Source organism: Molothrus aeneus, chromosome 3, assembly GCF_037042795.1.
Source record: "Molothrus aeneus isolate 106 chromosome 3, BPBGC_Maene_1.0, whole genome shotgun sequence".
Classification (NCBI taxonomy): Eukaryota; Metazoa; Chordata; class Aves; order Passeriformes; family Icteridae; genus Molothrus; species Molothrus aeneus.
In genome coordinates this window covers 11736171-11756497 of record NC_089648.1, presented here as the reverse complement: position 1 = coordinate 11756497, position 20327 = coordinate 11736171, and the positions used below count along the sequence as shown (strand labels likewise).

General features: G+C 36.7%; 1 protein-coding gene across 18 annotated transcripts in view; it reads right to left on the bottom strand.

Annotated features, from left to right (window-relative positions):
* Positions 1 to 20327, bottom strand: part of NRXN1 (neurexin 1) — a 678763-nt gene that overhangs the window by 319187 nt on the left and 339249 nt on the right. For all 18 annotated transcript variants that reach the window (XM_066546261.1, XM_066546262.1, XM_066546271.1 and 15 more), the window contains one exon: positions 17368 to 17487. In XM_066546261.1, coding sequence (XP_066402358.1) covers positions 17368 to 17487 — 120 coding nt within the window. The remainder of the gene's footprint in view (positions 1 to 17367; positions 17488 to 20327) is intronic.

The following is a 20327-nucleotide window of genomic DNA, read 5'->3' as shown; positions in this document are numbered from 1 at the left end:
TGTGATTCCCTGCTGCATGGACCAGGCTGCCCAGGAAGGGATGCTCCACAGGAGACATCCATCACAATCTTTCCTGCTGGCCACTAGAGACTTTCTCTTTCTCTATCTTCCTGTTTTTCCCTAAGGCATATGGACATAGTTGTAGGTCATCAGCTATGTGTCCCTGGAATGAAAAAGGGTTTGTGCATGTCTGGCTGCCTTAGCTTTGTGTTCTCTAGATTGTTATACCAGTCCCTAAAATACCTGCTTTGTTTATTCTTCATCTGCCCCTTAGGAGCCATTGTCTGCTTCATGTTTTCAGCAGAATGGTCTGGAAAAATAAAACAAACTCTAGTACTAATTTATACTAAGAGGTCACACTCAGGAGGGTAAATTCACATTTCCTCCAGTTCTAAACCCAAGCAGAAATGGCACATGGTGGCAATGAAGTCAGAAGACACAATAGCAACAAGTGCTGCCCTAGTGCTATTAGACAACATAAAACCAAGCCACATTATTTTAGTATTTGTATGATCAGAATGATGATTTGACATGGAAACAAATTTATTGATTTTTATAGAATTTGCCCTCTGTGTAATCTTTTAAAATATGGAATTTGGCTCCTTTTTGTGGCAATGACCTTTTGGGGTGAATGCCTTGGTTGATATTTCCTATAAACTCCAGAAAGTCATCATTGCAATGATTTGTTTTTTTTTTTTCTTTTTCTCCTAGGTCGCTCAAATTTATCACCTCCAACTTTAACATTTAGGCCCAAAAGATAATGGTAATAAAGACAACAGAGTGTGGGGAGTTTCCTTGGCTGTTTATCTTGTTGTTCCTTTTTTTAAACTAAGTGGAGGAAGGGAAAGATAAAAGGAAGAAAAAAATGAGTTATTCTTTCTCTCTTGTGAATGTAGCCATGGGAAACTGTGCTCCACAGGTCGTGAGACTTAAATTACAAAGGCTGAAGGCTGGTTTCAGTCACCTCACATCAGAGCACATGTCTGCACTTTTAAATTTATATTCTCCCCTCAGTTTACAGAAGGCTGCCTGAGATCAACAGCATCTTTTGATCTCCCCAAAAGTCACCTGTCTCTAGGCAGGGACATCACACGTACAGAGCCATCTCTGTTCTTCTACAGCATCCTGCGGTTTTAGTCTTTCAGCTTTTCCAATCCATCTTTTAGAGATACACACAAACATGCTCTTCCCAGCCAGCTCAGCAAGCTGTCCTACCTGGAAAGCACAGAATGTCTCTCTGAAATGGCTTTTTAACAAGTTTCACAAGGATGCAAAATTACCTAAAAATGATGCTCTAGATGGTCAGATGGAGCTGCCCACAACAGGCACCTGGAGCTGACATACAACTGCCTCAAGCTAGGGAAAGCAAATTTGAGAATAAAGCATCTCTTGGAGAGCAATTGCCTGTGTGTGTTCCCACTGTGAGAGATTCACATTTGTGAAAAGCAAAATCTTGGCAGGCAACCCCTTGATGTGCAGAAATTTGCAAATCGTTTCAGTCTAAGCAATTTACCCATCCTTACCAGAGAGCACTAAGGCTGCAATTGTACCCTGATAATCACAGCTACTGAATTCTAAGCAAAATGAAATTTCAGCACAGAGTCAACACTGCTAAATCCTAAAATGCTTAAGAAAAATGTCATTTAATTAAGAACTTTTGTAGCTAATGCATCAAATTTTGTATACTAGAAACTTAAACCCAGGATTTATGGAAGTTTTAAACAGGAATTAAACAAGATGAAGGTCTGGCATTATTTTGATAAAGCTTTAAAACATAGCAGTGCACCTCCACCCTGCCCCTCACTAAAATGTGAGATTAGGATAAGTGGTACTACATACCCTTCACTTTCATATCTCTCTTTAGATATCTCACTGCTTAAGAAACAAAAGCTTGCCCATGAATAAAGGTAAAAAGAGGGTTTAAATGTCAATATTTTTTAACAATAAACTCAATCATTCAGCACATTTCTAGCACTCACTAAAAATATCTGGTCTCACAAACAGTGAGAAGTGAATGAGTTGGATCATGAGTTTATCTCAGCATACTAAAACCTCTGATCTAATCATGACACTAAGATCAAAATGAGGAAAAAAAATCATAGCAGAATGGAAAAAATAGAGCATGTTGTGAGAGTGTCTGAACTGGCTTAGTGAGCTAAGAGAATTGCTAATTTATTAGGTAAAATTTCCTTGCCTCAGACAGCACAGGTTACTCTCAGTCTCTTTCTAGGATTTAGAAACAAGTAGGGAAATAGCAAGGTATGAGTAACAAAAACTCATATGAGTTACACAAACTTACAGGCACATGATGGCACACCTTGTTTCAGTCTCAAACACCAGATCAAATCCTAGACACTGACATGAATTTGAGTAATCAAATCACCTGAAAATTCTGTCTGTTAGAACAAACTTCTGCATGTGACCAATATAAACACATTCCTGCAAGACGGAGTTGGAGATTTACCTATTTTCAAACTAATCCTAAAACATCAATAGAAAGCACTGCTCTCTTGAGTTGTTCACTTTCTCTAGAATGGAAATTAGAGTAGTTTTGGATTAATTTTGTAGTATTAAGCTTGTAAGATGAGCAACACAACCACAGATTCAAGTATGAAGAAGAGCCCAGTGGAATGAAAACGGCTTACTCAAAATCTGAAAGGAGCTTCAGCTTTTTGCATGAGATGATTAAGTTCACAGAGGGTCCACAGAACCTCTACATGTCTCCAAAAAAACCCCAAAAAACAAATAAAAAAAACAAACAAACAAAAAAACCCAAAAAACCCCAAACCAAACAAAAAAAAATAGATCCAGTATGTTAACAGAGTTAAATTGCTCTTTTTCCATCTTAGATTTCTGGAATCTTGAACCCTTTTATAAGAAATGCTTCTCCTACCAACTCTCTATTTCTAATGGTTTTCCCAGAAAGTGCTACCCATCATCTCCTATTTTTTTTTGTTCCATATAATTTAAGTGTTTTCCAAATTTTTAGTCAACAGTAACATTATGGAAGATAAGCAACTAATGATCAATTTTTAACAGATTACAGGGCTTAAGCCTTAGAGACAGGACACAATAGCAGCAGTACATAATTTTATCTGTGAGACACCCATTTTCTATCATTAAACTCCACTATATAAAAGGAAAAAGTACAGTACTCTAAGCACAGTTATTTCAGCAAACAAAACACTCAAGGATTTTTAAGGTACAAAAATAAATAAATTGCAAAATCATATGCCATAAGGCTCTAACCTTGCTAGAAAAATAAAACCAAAGCCTTGTGGAATATTGTTTTAGTTGAGGAGTGGTAGCTGTAGGATGTCTGAATGCATACAGGCACCAGCTTCCTAATGATTAGCACAGTTTCATTGACAGGCTCTGCTGCAGAATCACAAAGCAAACATAAATTGCAGCAAATTAGCAGAAGATTTTTTCCTTTCCTTTCAAGAAGAAAGTTTAATGGATGTTTTGCCTGAGGAGCTGATTTCAATGGCATCTCAGCAGACGAGGCTGCGCTGCCAGGAACCACAGGAGCGTACAGTAAATTTAATAATGGCCCCATGCCACAGCATGGCTCCTACAGCTACACAGCAGATCCACAGTCAGGCACAGGCTCTGCACATTCAGCACAGGAAACTGAGCATTTCAGAGCCATGAGGGCCTGGGTCTCATTAGGCAGAGATAGAACTTGTGGCTGTCTACAAAGATAGCTGCCTCTTAGAAATCCATCTTGCTTCCAATGAATTTAACACAGTTTTATCCAAAAATTCCGTCACGGCAGAATTCAGCCCCCAAACAAAGTTAATGAAGAATGGCAAAAGGAAAAGGAGATTTGGAAATATTTAAGAAAAGATGAAGAAAATGTAATATCAGGAGGACTTTTTACTACATCTGATTGATCACCAAATTAATCTCTCCCAATTTAAACACACAAAATGGAACATCAACTTCATGTGTCAAAAATGTGAATAATTAAAATAAAATATATATATACATATCAATGCCAGGAATATTGATATCATAGCATGCCATTTGAGTTACAATTGGCAATATTTGCCAGTCTCCATTCTGGAGCATTTTAGTTTACTCATGGCAAACTGATGCTCAGATAGGTAGAAAAATTTATTTCCTCCTTTTAAAATCAGCAAAGAAGTTGCTTCCAATCTGATCTTTACAATTGACTAACCCCAGCATAAACACAGGGCAAATATCAGTACTGAAAGCATTTGCAGAGATGATGTTTAATCATGATAGCCACAATATCATTGCTTGGTTATTTTGCCATATGCAGAATTGATAAATATGTTCTCATAAATAAATTCATTGATCTCTCTCCCAAACATTAATAAGAACAGACATCATGCTACAGAAACAAATCCATTTGGGATGCTCTAAAACCTTCTGGGAAATGTGCACATAAAAATAGGCATTGAAGATGAATAAATATTTTGTTATTATCACCATTTTCAAGTGTATCACTAATGAACTCAGATCTCAAATATCATTACACACTTGATGCTTTTCTCCAAGAAGTATGAATTATTGCTGCTAGTTGGGAGTGGACAAAAGTGTTCATTGTTACGTTAATGCTTTCATATCCTCTACATGTCTGACACATTTTCCTTTAAAAGTTACACTCTTCAATCTGCTGGATATCACTTTTGGTATCCAACACAAAAATAGATCAGATGAAGAGTTTTTTTTTTATTTCTGTCCCAGTCATGTCCTACAGGAATGAGTCCCAAACTCATCCTGCCTGTGCAGGCAGAAGAGCCACTGTGGGTGCTGAGCAGGAGCACACCTGAGAATCCCAGTAATGACCCAGGTTAACAAAATCAAAGCCAGAAAAAAAACTTTTAATCTCGTTTTTGAGTCCACACTGTCCTTGAACTGTTTTGCTGTCCTGGGGGCCAGGGGCAGAGGGGACATTTCCTGTTCTGCCAGTGCTATTGCATTCTATCTTCTTAAGGTAATTACTCTGGCTGTTTTGAGATATACTGGATTTTGACTTAAGGCCTTTTATGCCACTCCAAGAGGAAAAAATAATAAAGGTTTTAAAGTGCTTGAAAACAGCCTCAAGTCCAGCCATAAATAACTACAGAATTACAACCAAAATGTTTACTAAGATGAGGGAAGAGATAAATCACATTATATCTAAATGGAATAAATATACTAATAAATAGATGTTTTGGAGCACAGATGGCAGTAGAAATAAATGTCATTGCAAATCTTCAAATATTTTCCTTTTAAAAGTTGATTTAAAATGAACATAAATGATGACACAATCATATTTTAAGGACAAGTGTAGGTTAAATAATTTACATGTATTAAATACCTAAGCCTTGGCAAAAAAGAAAAAAGAGACAGCCTGGACAGGAGCATTTATTCTTCATGATCATTAGACATTTTTGTTGGCCGTGGTGGCAGAGTGGTATATGAAGCCTAATTATTATTTTATGTTACTTTCTTCAAAAGTTAAAACATATGCATATAAAACTTAAAGAGATGTAGGATTTTAGGATGGGATTTAGGGTACTAAAAGCACAGGCAATATGCAGTGGATTACCCTGGCTCTCCTTTGTGCCTTGGCAACACACAGCCAAGACACAACCGCGGGATCGCTGCCACCTGCCAGCCCCAGGAGCCAAACCACACGATCCCACGGAATAATAAAGGATGTTAGGATTAAAAAGCAGATGAAGCTTAAATCCTAAAGGTCTTCAGGGACCTCTGGGATGTGTGCTACTCCTTTTATCATTCTGACTTGCCCACAGAGATGAAGGTTCTTCCCAGCCAAACAAGTCAATCTAATGAAATGCCTGGATTTTCACGCAACTGAACACGTGCAATATGCAACTTGTATTAAGCCTCACCTTTGGATTTATGGCTTTTTCATCCTGAAGGAAGAAAAAGGAAATAGACAAATTGTTCACACTGTCAACAGCCCCAGAAACTCAGATAGGAATTTCACATTAGGAGGACATCTTAAGTCAGAAGTCAGAATTTTTTTTTTTCTAAATGTTGTTATTGGGCCATGGTTACAGGGTCCCTCCCATTTTATTAAAAGAAAAAAAGGCACAAAAAAACCCAAACCAAATCAAAACCAACAGCTATATGCTAATAGAGTGATGAAAAAAAAGATTTATTCAGAATCCCTTAACAGTGGTATGAAGGAATGATTTTAATTATCTCTGAGAGTATATTAATCTAGAAGCTCTTGTCTTCATATAAGACCACTTTTATAATTCTGTAATTCACATTTTTACTCCCAAAAACATACATATTAGAATTATTTTCAGAATATTCACATGAGGGAATAGCATTTACCAATGTAGAGGTGCTTCTCACTGGTCTATGTTTCAGTTTAAATAAACTTAAGCATGAACAAGGGCTTGTGTAGAGTTATCCTATGGAGTTCCTTCCCCATACTTTCTATTATTCTTAAAAATTAGAAGGCTTTACACCCTTAATACTTGAGATCACTTAGAACTTTGCTTCAAACAACCCAGAATTGCCCAAAATTTATCAGCTAAGGCTGTACAACTGCCAACAACTGTATGCCAGGCCAAGATTCCCTACAGCCTTCCACATTCTTACTCCTTCTTGCTTGAGTTTTCCAGTTTTAAAAGCTTTTTAGCACACAACTCCACCAACATTTACACATCAATATCTTTGTATGGCACAAACTGAGCAGTATTAACCTCTGTTCCCAGCATGCCCTCTCCATACTAAATACTTCTGGCATATCAAGCTGAAGATGTAGCTACCCAAGAACTTGGCTTAGGATTCAGAGCTGGCCTAAGAAGTTTCTAGGTCTGAAATTTGCTCCAAATCTTTCCCCCCTCAAGCCACCACAGTTGTGCTGGTGAGGATGAATTACATGATGTGACTTAAAAATATCTTTGCCCTCACACATCCACCAACACCCTCATTTAGGAAGGTACATGGAACAAAAAGTTTATGGAAACTGAAAAAAAAAAAAAAACAGAATTCCTAATCTTAGAGAGCTTCTATGTAAGGTTACAGTATAAGGGATCCAGGGGAATTTAATGTTTCTATTTAGGATGATCCTGCTCTAAATGTAAAGACCCATCAATTTTGACTTTCAAAACTGAGATTTTCCAAATTATTATTCCAAATTACTTAAATTCATTAGTATTTTTTACAACACAACTTTAACCCTGACTTCATTCTTCATAGAAAATTGGGCTAAGAAACAAGTTGAAGCAATTCCTTAGACAGCTTATTTATCTTCTGATCAACTACTGAAAAAAAATTATGCAGTGGAGAAACAGCCAAAAAAATATCTTTTCTACATATCTGAAACTACAATACACTGCATTTTTGTTATGGGTTTATGAATCAGCTTTTCTCTGTTGCCTGGTGTACAGTATCGTACACAGGAAAAGGTTAATCTTCAGAGAAAATATCATCTCTTGGCCCTGTGCTTTTGTTGGAGTCACACAAGCTTTCTTTGAAGTTGCTTGTCATCCCAGTAAAGCTGTTTTAAGTAGTTCAAATTAAATATCACTAGTATTACAGGTTGGTAGCAAGTAGAGGCAAGAAAGAGAAAAGCTTTGGGGTAGAATTTCAGGGGAAATAGGATTATGTTTGCTCGGTAACATGTCCCCCAAATTATGATTTTAAAAGCTGTTCAGGCCTCAGTTGTACAGAAATTCAATCTACTCAGTTCTGAAAGTATCTGAACTTTATCTGACATGCCACTATTGGTCCAGCTAATTTGGAAACATTTTTCATTTATTCCTGGTAGTGCTTTCAATTACAGAGATACTATCATCTTGAATATTTCCTCCTATGAAGACTTGCCCCCAGGGTTTACAAAAGGAAACCAATTAAAATGTGTCCCCATCCTTTTAACAGGGAAAAAAGACAAGACTGAATGAAAGAGGAAAGATTGAAGCTCAGCACTAAATCAAAATATAGCTGAGGAGCCACACTTGCCACTGGATCAGAGGAAAAATCATGACCACAATCAACCTAAGGCCAAGCTAACATGTTTTGGTGAACCAGAAGTTGGAATAAAGAGGGAAAAAAAAAAAGAAAAAGAGAGAGTAGAAAGGATTTCAAGTAATTTCAAAATTTCTGGCTTTAGTTTCAAGACTAGGTTTAGTACTTGAAGGAGATGGAAAATTCCCTGACCCTCTCTATATGACTTTGGATTTCCACATATTAGAATCAAGTCATTCAGCTGGTGATTTGAGACTCAAATTGTAACTGAATTTCAGTTTGCTGCTAGAAAGCATCTGTCCTGTCTAAATATCAGACCATTGACCTGATTAGAAGTTTTCTTAAGATTCACAGTATTTAAAAGAGAGAGAATTTTAAAACATCAAAACATGCTGTAGTGAGGACTCCCTTATATGGTAAGGCAGACTCTGAGTTTGAGATGATTTGCAAATGGTATCTGTAAATATTAATGCACTTTGACATTGAATATTGCATATCATACATTTTAAGTGTCTTTTAGTGTGTGGATGTTTACAGTGAAATGATGTGCTTCTGAATATGTCTGCTTTTAATTCCAAGTGTGGCTTCATTAAAGGAGAGTGATAACATAAAGCTTAGCAGCGTGATCATTTGGATATTCCCAATTTCCTTGGGAATTACCACAAAATTGACATGCATCCTTAACAGAAACTTTTAATTGGGTTTGTGGGCACCAAACAGCTTCACTTCAGCTGTTCTTCACCCTCTTTTCTACAGTTCCAGCTTTCCAGTACCCAGCCTGGGTATTGACTGCTTTTAACACAGAGGGGTTTTCCCCAGGCTGGGACTTCATTTTGCAGTTGCCTTCATCAAGCAACCAGACACTAAAAACCTCATAGGATTCCTTCAGTCCTAGGAGCATTGCTTCCATCAGTAATTTTTTCATACTGTTATTACTGACTCTGTTAGCTTCTTTCATAATACCCTAGAATACCTGATCAGAAAACAGCTTCTAAGAATTCCAAACACAACATCAGTACACAAGATTCATAAGGCTCAGTTAAAATCAAATATTGAGGGATCTTAAATATTGCAGTTGATATTGAGAGTATAAGTACCCTTAGAGATAGGGTATATGTTGAGAAAAACGTGGATATTTCACTTAGATTAACTGCTGCTCAAATGGAGTGGCAGGCCTAAAGTGGCCAAAACAGGTGCAATGTCTGTTCTGCAGCATGGGAACAAAATCATAAAAGCTGCAAAAATATCTGTATAATGCATCCTTTCCTGTGCCTTTAATTTGGACCCTGCAACACCTCAATTTACCTAGATCAGAGTCGGGGCATTTTCTTTATTCTGCTTTTTACAGAAAGGTTTTCTTTGCCTAAATCTTCTGCAGGATCTGGCTAAAATGAACACAGAGAAGGCTGTGTCAAGAGACTGACAAAATCTCATTCTGCAATGAGCCCAGGAATGCCTCATATATGTGGAGTTACTTTGAATGTAACCCACCTATGCAGCTGTCAAGCCAGAGCACATGCTGAGGAAGAACAGGTTGCCTTAGCAACCCCAGTCCTGTTGTAGAGACTTCAGAAAAACTGAATAATTTTATCTTTCTGAAGCACCATTGTGCCATTGTGCTTAAATACCTTACACATTAAATAGACATTCATTACCAAGCTCTCCATGCACACTTTGAGCTATTTTCATGCTATGGGTTATAGAAGGTTCTGCTTGGGAAAGGTTTTCATCCTCTTTCTTACCATCTGTGACCCTTGCAGCTGTCATCTATGAAAAAAGGTAGCACTTACCCATTGCCTTTTTTGGGGGGTTTGTTGGAGATGAACAACTGACATCATTCCAGAGCTAAAACCTCTCTTCCAGCTGTGCTGTGTATAACGATTAATCTAGCTCAGAAAACAACCAGGTACATAAAATTGATTTTAATATATGATATTGTTAGGATGTTCAGAGAAATCTGTGGGAAGGAATAATGACTGCACTAGACCAGTATGCTTATTATTGTGAAGAGCTTTTGGCTACACAAATTTCAGGTCTGAGCTGTACATAATATGCCATTAAATTGTAATAATTGAAAGTTCTAGAGAAAGGAATCTAACGATACCCAACAGAACAATTTTAGTTCCATGAGAATATATTTAATTAACCCTTAATCATTTTCACCTTTATGACACTTGAAACACTTCTAGGATTTGATTTACAAAATTATTATGCCATTAATAAGAGAAAGATATTATTGACATACCAAAATCCAATTTAATTACTCCCTTGATTCCTCCAGAGGCAGAGAGAAGCTTGCAATTTTCTGACACTATGTTCCATTTTTAACATTGTGAAATAAAAAATATCTCCGAGTAGGCCAGAAATGTTGCATAATTGCTTCTGTCTGAGCTACTAGTACAACTATACCAATGTATTTTGGCTACCTTGAAAGATCTTTTTTGGCTTTTCATGCATCAAGTATCCCACTTAATACTCTTTGCTATTCTTTGCTAGAAATATTCTTGCATGAAAGAATTTCTACAGCGACTGCCAAACAAATTGCTATCATTTTCATTTTTTAAAGGTATAGCTTGCAATGGATTTAAGAAAAAGGAAATTCCTGAACTTCTTTAGGAATGGATAGCTCATCTAACTGACCACTCCAGAATTTGAATGTAAACAAGAAAAAAATTCCTTAACTTGTTTTCAAACTGTCAAGAAAACCATGCCTGTTCACCTAAATAATTAATAGACTGGTATATCTTAGCAAAAAGCCAAAATTTACATACTTCCAAATTTACATGCTGCAAGATCCACATAAAAGAGTGGAGAAAAAAACAACTAACAGAGTTGGGACAATAAAGGCTTGAAAAAATGTTGTTATCTGTGCATCAATCTCTATAGCTCTTCCTGAAGCACCATGTGCTGCCATATAATATCACAGGGGCCTAGCAGTTCAAGGTGAAATTGTCCTGCTTAGGTTTCTAATAAAAAAACAATAAAAAATAAGTAATCTTGGTTGACAGCCGCAGGCAACATTTTCCTTGCAGTTTTTACAGCTTTTCTAATTCTCCTAAACACCTCAACTTCTCTGCGTTTTCAAGATGTGTGTAAAGTCCTACTTCCTTTGAACTTTATACAAATTATGCCACTGATATTTGTCATCAGAAATTCCAGATGTTCACTGTAGTTAGATATCAGAAAAGATAAGCTGAGCATATTGAGATTTCTTCAATTAGTTCATCCCACCATGTTGCCCTGCACTGTAATTTTGTGCAGAGCTATATTTATTTCTCATGCGCAAAGTGAGTCTCAGTGGCAAAATAATCATATGAAGTATTTAGACTGGTATGTTATCAGGGACAAATCTTTTCCATTCTCACCTACTGGAGATGAAAATCAAATATGTTTTAAAGTACACTTGAGGAATTTCCTATCCCTTTTCTTAATAGCAGGTTATGTGTTTATTGGTAGCTAGGAGCTACACAGCCTTAGCCAGGAATATGTAATATTATTTTGGAAAGTACTACTGAGAGTGGACATTATGGTTAGTTCAGCTTTTGGCCACTGGATTAATGAAGCTGCATTATTTTGTATGTATCCTGATCACAAAAGTAGCATTAAGATAGATCTTACATTCTAGGTGTCAAAGGGTCCAAAAGATGCACTATCCATACCAGTTAAATATATTAAAAATTAGAAGGAAATATATGCAGCAAAATTATTTAAATCCATCCTTTGTGTCATAGTAGATTGGTAATACAAAGTGAGTATCACTCTGGTTTGCAGAAGGAAGAAATTTTGAGAGGCAAATGACTACCAAATTCTCAACACCATACAAAAGCTCAGAAGACCATAAAAATTCAGCGGCGAATACAAGAGAATATAATAAATACTCTTATTTATTAAACACTATAAATAGAGTGAGTGATTTTTTTCACATGTGTATGCACACATTGAAAACATGAAACAGTGCAAGCCTCAGGATAGCCACATATGCCTGTGAGCAATACTGAATTATCTGCCTTGCATCTGGGCTATTACATACTGACTAATTACATTTTCTAAAGTATAAGACTCCTGTCTCATTTAGTGTGGGAATATGCTTGTTTTGATCTTAGCTCTTCAGTGAAGGTGGCTGGTGTTTATAAGGCCACTCATTTAATGCTGAATGCTGACTCAATATTTAGAAGTTTTGTGGTTCAAATTGTACCTCAGTATTACTTAACACACTCTCCAAACACTACAGTGGAGAGAGAATTCGGTTCTTTCTCAAATTGTTATCATGTCAAATTCTCTAATATTGAATTCTCTCATAAACTTAAACTAATGTATTTTTATAGTGTCTTGTTTCTAATATCCTCAGCAACAGGCAGGGATATCCACCATTCAATGTGTTCAGTGTGAAATAATTAGGATTTGTTTTTCTGGAAACATACATGTTTCAGCCCCCAATGCAGAAGGGGATTACGAAAACCAAGACACACTTGGAGTTTAATCTGGCAAAGACAGGTAAAGTCTAGCTAAAAGGCATATCTGTAATAAAAACAAATATCAAAAAAATCAAACATTTTTTGTGAAGCCATGTTTATAATACTGAGAGAGTTCTCCATTTAAATCAGGGCTTTTGATTTTTTTCTTGATAAAGAGTAAAAATAAAATAAAAGAACTTTTTAAAAAGAAATTTTATACTTGAAATGGCTGAGTATGTTGAATTCCTAGCCAGGAGAGACTGCATAGTGAAGCACTAACCCTTCAGAAGTGGATTTTAGTGCAAGTGTTGACACAGTGTTAGTTATCACGAGTCCAACACCAATACATTATTCCTTTAAGGTAACAGACAGTGTTGAAGCTGCCCTGTAATTTGGCACAGAACACTTCTGCACTAATGCAATATGACAATGTTATTATGTCTGCTATTTTCCATGCCATAATAGCAGTATTTGTTTCCACAAACACGCCATTACGCTCACTAATATGGCTGTGCTGAAAGACTGCCCGAGTAGAAACCAGTGCAAACCTATAGAAAATATAATCTCTTATAGATTTGTTTTGCTGTAATGTTTCAGAGTAATTTTCAACCCTATTCTTATTAAAAAAAAAAAAAAAAAAAAAAAAAAAAGAAAAGATGACTTCCCTGAGAGGATACCTTTCACTACATAACCTGCTGTTAGATATGGTTACCGTGTTCATGATGCATTTTCCCATTGGATGTGTGTCCATTTGTTAGAACAGCCACCACCTGTCCTTTTAGTACAGTCTCTGTATGATACCACTTGTAGGAAAAACCACTACTGCAAGCTTTACATTAATCAGTGTAACACTTCTGTCCATTACACCTAAAAGCATTGGTGCCCCAAGTCTCTAAGTGTCATACCATGTCAAAAGAAAAAATTATTAACCCGATAGCAACTTGGGGTCTAAGCTTGTCCTGCTGTGTTTATCTTCCAGCAGACAGGACATTGCAGCTGGGACACTGAAAGTTCCCACCTCTGCCACCATGAAGGTTTAAGGTATACAGGTACTTTATACTCACTGGACTACTGATATTTACAACTTTTTTAGTTGCTGTTCCTGACTACACTTTTAAAACTACAGCCTTGCACTTAGCTGACCCAGTTCTTTTTCTATTGGAGTGTAGTCCCTAAAAGAAAAAAAGCTTTCATTTGAATTTCCACATATAATTCCAATAATACACTGAACAGCACAGGACTAATATGTAGTTGTTATCACAAAAATTAAAGAAATATCTTGCACAGTGAAATGTATTATGTCACTTTCCATGAAACCATTTCTTTCATTATTTCCTCCATATCTGCTCTTTTGGAAATTTAAGATGAGAATGATACAAGTGAAACATTTGCACTGTAAAGCCCAGGAATGATGCAAGTCAGACCTTCAGTGCTCTGGGGTTACTATGGGAAGTGCATGGAAAGCATCAGCTCAAATGCAGCAAGGTAATTTGTGCACATTTATGCAAATTGCAGATGATAGGAAGCTTGGAGGAGTGGTTGATTAACCAGATGCCTGTGTTACCATTCAGAGGGATGCTGACAAGAAGAGAGAATGCACTGACAAGAACCTCCTAAAAAATGCCAAATCCTGCACCTGGGGAGGAATAAACCCTCACATCAGGGCAAGCTAGGGCTTGACCAGCTGGAAGGCAGCTTGGCAGAGAGGGATCTGGACATCCTGATAGTCAACAAGTTGCACGTGGGTCAGCAATGTGCTCTCATGGCAAAAAAAGCCCAATACCAGTTTCTGGTGGTAAAATGTTGCAGAATGGTTGAGCGATGTGAGAGATGGTGATAAAATGCTGCAGAAAGGTTGAGAGATGTGATCCCTCCACTCCACTCAGCACTGCTGAGATGCATCTGGAGCACTGCCTCCACGTGCTGGGCTCCCCAGTGCAAGAACAACATGAGAACACAGGAATAAACCTATGTTTACCCAGCAAAGGGCCACAAAAGCCATCAAGAGTTCTCTCCTATCAAGAGAGGGTGAGGAAGCAGGGGCTACTCAGTCAGGAGAAAAGGCTCAATAAGGATCCATTAATGTTATGAAATAACTGATTTATGTGAGGTAAAGAAGACATTTTTCCTAGTGGTGCCCAGTTACAGAACAAGAGGCAATAGGGACAAACAGAAATCTATGAAATATAATTTAAACTTTAGGAAAATATTTGTACTGAGAGGGTGAATGAGCGCTGTGACAGGTTTGCCAGAGTGCTTATGGAGCCTTCATCTTTGCAGAGGACCCAGACAACCTGTGCAATCTGACTGCTCTGAACAGAGGGGTTGGACAGCTTCCCTCTCACCTTGGCAACTTTATCACTGATGTTTCTGCTTAGATATGTCCCTTAAGAACTCGTGGAGCAAAACAGAGGTGAGGTGTGATGGGTTAAATCCTGGCTGAGAGTGAACACCCACCCACCCATCTGAACACCCACTCCCTCTTCTCTGACTGTGGTTTTGTTCCCTTCCTCCTTCATCTGTCCAGCATTTTGGCAAGAATGGCACACTTTCTAACTGTGTTTTAATAGAGATATCATCACCTTGGGTAAGGGACTGAGTACTTCTAACTGTTTCTGCTATTACCACTGACACTTATTTTTAAGTGGTCAATTGCTGAGGTTTGAGAACTAAAAAAAAAAAAATCTCTATGAGATTTTGACATCTTAAGCATTCAATTTTATATAAAACAGTATATTCACATGTAAAGTGAGCCAAGGGCCTGCCTGAGTAGCAACACTGGGGGTTAAATTTGAGCTCCTGTCAACCAGGTTGCTCCATGCACAATCTGCAATGGAAAGATGCTCAGGAAGGTGCCTACATCCTTCCTGAAGGGGATGCATTTTCAGCAACAAGCAGCTGCTATTCCAGACCTGTCACTGGAAGGTTTCCTCACATGAAGGGAATTTGTCTTATTTCAGTGCCATGAAGTTTAGTCTGTGGTGTGCAGCCTGGGCCACTTTTCAAAAGCTGTAGTAACATTTCATCATTTCTCTTCCCATTATGTTCTTCCCAAACACAGCAGAGAGCAGGCTCAGAGCATGCAAATGACACTGACAACATCATTTTTCCTCCTTTCTGGCACATTTACCACTACAAAAATTCTCTCTGGTTAGATAGGCTTTGCAGATTTTTTTGGTATCTGAACTAATCTAAGGAACCAAGATAAAGCAGAAACCGAATGTATTATATTTGCTAGACTCTGCATTCTATTCCAAAACATCAGTATTGAGGATAAATTTATATTTCATGCTTGTGATTTAAAAAAACCAACCAAACAGTTAAAAAGATGTTTTTCTGGCAATAAAGTAAGTATTTTTAGCAATGAGCTTCTAAAAGGACTCCCTTACCATCATCAGACATGGTATATTGTGAAATATTTGAATTGTGTGCAATATAGTCCATGATGTTACTATATAAATGAGCATTCACACGTAAATATCTTTCTTAAATAAGCTCATAATTTGCCACATTTATGCATTACCTGTCACTTGAAGAAATAATTCATAGAATATTCCAGGTCCACACAACAACTACTACTAAAAGTTATAAACTGAGTTTTTCCTTTGTTAGATGTTATATCTCCAACTTTCTATTCACAGGTTTTAGTTACTTCTGAAACAACTCAAAAGATCACAAAACAGAAATAACAATGTAAAAGCAAAACAGAAACATTTTTCTCTTGTAGTAGGTAGGGGGATGAAACTTTAAAAATGTATGTTTAGCAATATGACTAATCATGTACATTGCTGAGAAGTGCAAACTCATATACATAAAGTAAACCCAAACCTTTGCTCAAATCATTGAAAGTTTTTCAATATCACATTTCATTTCTACCATAAGAGCAACTGCAGAGAAACAGAATGAGTCCTTTCATCCTTTCCCTAGTTTTCAAACTTTCAAGGGAATAAATTATTAGCTTTTGCATGCAGTTAATTTCCTAGCCCTGTGATAAACACAATTTGAGGCAAAAGCTTTTCAGATTATAAATATTCTGCTGGTTTTGGGTTTGTCCAAGATGGCATGCCTTGCTGTAGATTGGAGAACCAGAACAAGACAGAAAAATCCAGAATACTTGACTAGGCAGTTATACAACACTTCCTATTATCTGTCATTTTTTTTCAGATAAAAGTATACAAATAGAAATAAAAATACCTGAAAGAAATCCCATCTTCTTATGGGTATAAAAATGTGCAATATTTGGATATTACAAATGTGATAAATTAAAACCAAAAGTCAGCATCTTACTTTTATCATTTACCGTGGAACACTATGGTTTTCCATTATTATTCCACCATCACTCCTGCATAATTCTATTTAGATCAATAAGGTTAAGTTGGAATAAAACTACATTATGAAGCTGGTGAATCAGGACCCTTATTTTTGACACATTTAAGCTTTTCCTGGAAGACCAGATGGTTGCTGCGTGTTATTCAGATGAAATCTAAAAGAACTAAAATACTCAGCATGCTTTTATTATTGGCATATTTAGTGTGTCACCTAAAGAAATCCACAAAGGGAGATAATAAGCCTTCTCAACTGTTTCCCAGTAATTATAGCCCTTGTGATAGTGCTACATTAAGATAACAAAATGTAAAATGTGTTTTCAATCAGGAAAAGAAAAATCCATTTGAAATATTTATGCAGGAAAGGGGCTGCATCAAACAGGTAGCCATCAGTATATTAGACTTGGAATCAAGTGCAACAAAACCAAGTTCTGTCTGTGTTTGATACTGCACATTGTCCAAAATTTATAAAGCATATTTTTTGTTCTTACCACAAGCCTTACAGATTTTCACAGGGTTTACCAGTCCAGTTAAATATCTAATATTAAAACAACATAAAGCTTTAGGCACTTGCTTCAAATGTCGTCTCAGGTTTTCAGAGGGACTTTTTTCCATGTACTTACGGTCATTGCACAATGGTCCACTAAAGGAGGTCATGCTGCAGTCACAGCTGAACCCATCCCACTGCTGAAGGCACACGCCCTGGTTTGCACAGGAATCCTCTTGGCACGTTGTGCTGGGGCCTAGTGAGAACACACAGAAAAGGACTTGCACTTCGTCTCCCAAAGAAAGGCACTTCCCACTTGGGTCACATTGAGTGGCTGCCAACATCTCAGATCAAATGAGCAAAGAGTTACCAAGTCAAATGCACATCAACTCACTGGTTTTGGAGCAGCATGTAACATTAAAATGGGGAGGTTTGCTTTAGTTGTAAGATCACTATGTCAAACACATAAGATTGCACAAAACAGAAGCAGAATTATTCCAGGTACAGTGGGAATGTTAACTTTGTTGTCAGTTATTTGCTAATCTCACATCAGACCATTAACTGGCTAAACGTTGTCTAAAAACTTCATTATTTCTTCCTGTAAACACATTTCAAACAGCAAAGCCAGATGCCACAGGAATCAAAACTCTGGGATATGAAAGACTGGATAATGAAATAGAAAAATGAAACAAGTTTTAAGAAATAATAAAATGAAGCTACACTATTACAATTATTTTAATCCCACAAATTATTTTAAATGATTTAGGTCTGAAATTCAGAGGAGTTTGGGATTCTTTGGCTGGAATGTTGACAAGAACCGATTCACATGCTTTGGGGATCCCATGCAGATTCCTTCTAAAAGGGGAAATGCAGAAAATCAGACTACTAATGAACTGGCATGCCAAAATGTGACATACACATGAAAAAAACAAAGCTACTCTATTTCTAGAGAATCATAACTAGACTACTGAAATATAAAGAAATTTCAAAAAGGAATGATCAAAGCACTAAAGCAATCACTGTACAAACATATTCAAGACTGAAAGCCTTTATGCAAGCAATGCTGGAAAATGAAGGTTCATTTAGCCCATTCTTTTAGAGGTGTGAAAGGCAAAATCAGCAAAGAAATAGCACACTTTAGTTCTGAAATGTACAGAGCATTTATTGCAGAAATCCAACTGTGCATTGGGGGTTTCAGTCTTGTTTAATACACACAGGGCTATCTACCTTGCAAATCAGCTTTCATCAATGCAACTTTGTCAGCAAAATAAAAAAAAAGCAAAATATAGTAAATGTTAGTAAGCAATATTGAAATGGCAGCAAACACAGAAAAAAACCATTCAGAATAAAGTGCATGCTGCTGTTAAAGAGAGAAAGAAATGCCATATAATGCAAACAAATTAATGCTAATAGCCATAAATCTTCAGGCAAGCCAAAATAAGAAAGCAGTAATTTGCCAGTATTTTACTAGAAATATAATGGTTAATTGAGCTGATGACATGTAATGGAGGAAAATTAAAAGTGTGGGGTTTTTTTCTTCCTTGGATACCTATGAATGCATTAACAGAGTAAATGCATGGCTGAATCCTGACTAGCCCTTTGTCACGTTCAGATCCAGTGAATTCAAGAATAATTAGCACCATCATCCTCTGTGGTCTGCCTTGTTCTAGGCCTCTCTCTGTGGCTGGTGAATGAAGGCTGAAATGCAGACCGTGAACCACAGTTTACTATGAGCTCTCACACACATTTCACACTGCAAGGAAAAAGTTTGGTTCTGGGATTATAAAATTGTCCCAAATTGTTTTGGGGGAGGCACATCAATATCTGTCTGAAATTCCCACAGCCAGTCATTGATGGTAAAGGGGCAAAGCTGGTCCAAAGATTACATAAATAAATTAAAAATCACACCCCAGAGAGAAATCCTTGTAACCCTTCTTTCCCATAAGACCTTCAAATATCTCAGTGTGGGATTTTCTTTCAATTTGCTGGTATTTTTAAAAAGTCCATATCAATATGATTTAAGTCATCTCCATGGCCTCTTCCTTAAAATGAGGCACAGCTCAATCTCTGAAGCAGGGCCTGAACAGTCATCAAAGTCACTGAGAGGGAGGGCTAAGGTACACTGCATCACTGTCTTGGCAAAATTATTACTTCTCCTATTTTATCCCTTTAGGATAATAAAAGTAACAATAAAAACAAAAGTATTAATAATAATAATAATAAAATTAATAATTATAATAGTAACAATAATGATGATAAAAAAATAATATCATCCTCATCTACAGCTGACTGCAGCAGGCAGACATTAGATAGTGATTTCTTTTTCTTTGGAGTTCTGAGCCCAGAAGTTTAAACATTTGGGCATTACATCACCCTTTCTTGAGCAGAGGATTATAATGACAGAATCCCGTAGCTGACAAGACACAATTTTTTCTCACCAGATTCTGCTACTCGGAAACTTTACAAAACTGAAGTGAAAATATCTGTAGGTGTTTAAATGTTATATATTCATGGATTTATTTACACTTTAGTTATGCAATGTTGAATTTCCTCATCTTTGCAAAAGTAGAGCAGAAGTCACAAGGACTTGAAAGTACATAAACTGCAGGACCCTGTAGGCACATTAGGAAGTGTATGTGAAAACACATATTTAGAAAAAAATATAGATACAATAAAAAGTGAGGTGTTTTTTTTTTTTTAATTTTTATTATCAAATTGATCCTTAGCACTCTTGGCTTATCTATATTAGTCATTATTCTAAAATTGCCATCAAGACTAGCTTACATATAAGCATTTCTTTTAGCAAAAGTAGGATTATTTTTCCCCAAAGAACTGAAGACACCTGTATAACGGTGGTAAATACTATGATATTTACCCTAACAAGCTGATATTTTCCTATATATATTTATTTATTGAAGTACTAAGGTAGTAAGTAAAAATACTGCAACACACTCTTTCTCTAGCTCTTTTTCTTTTATCATATTTAATTTTTTAAATATTCTAATTTATTCAGTCTTCACTGCAGCTGTTTTAATTGACTGAGTTTGGGAATCTCCTTACATTTGTCCTATGTGAGGGCTTGCATGCAATATATAT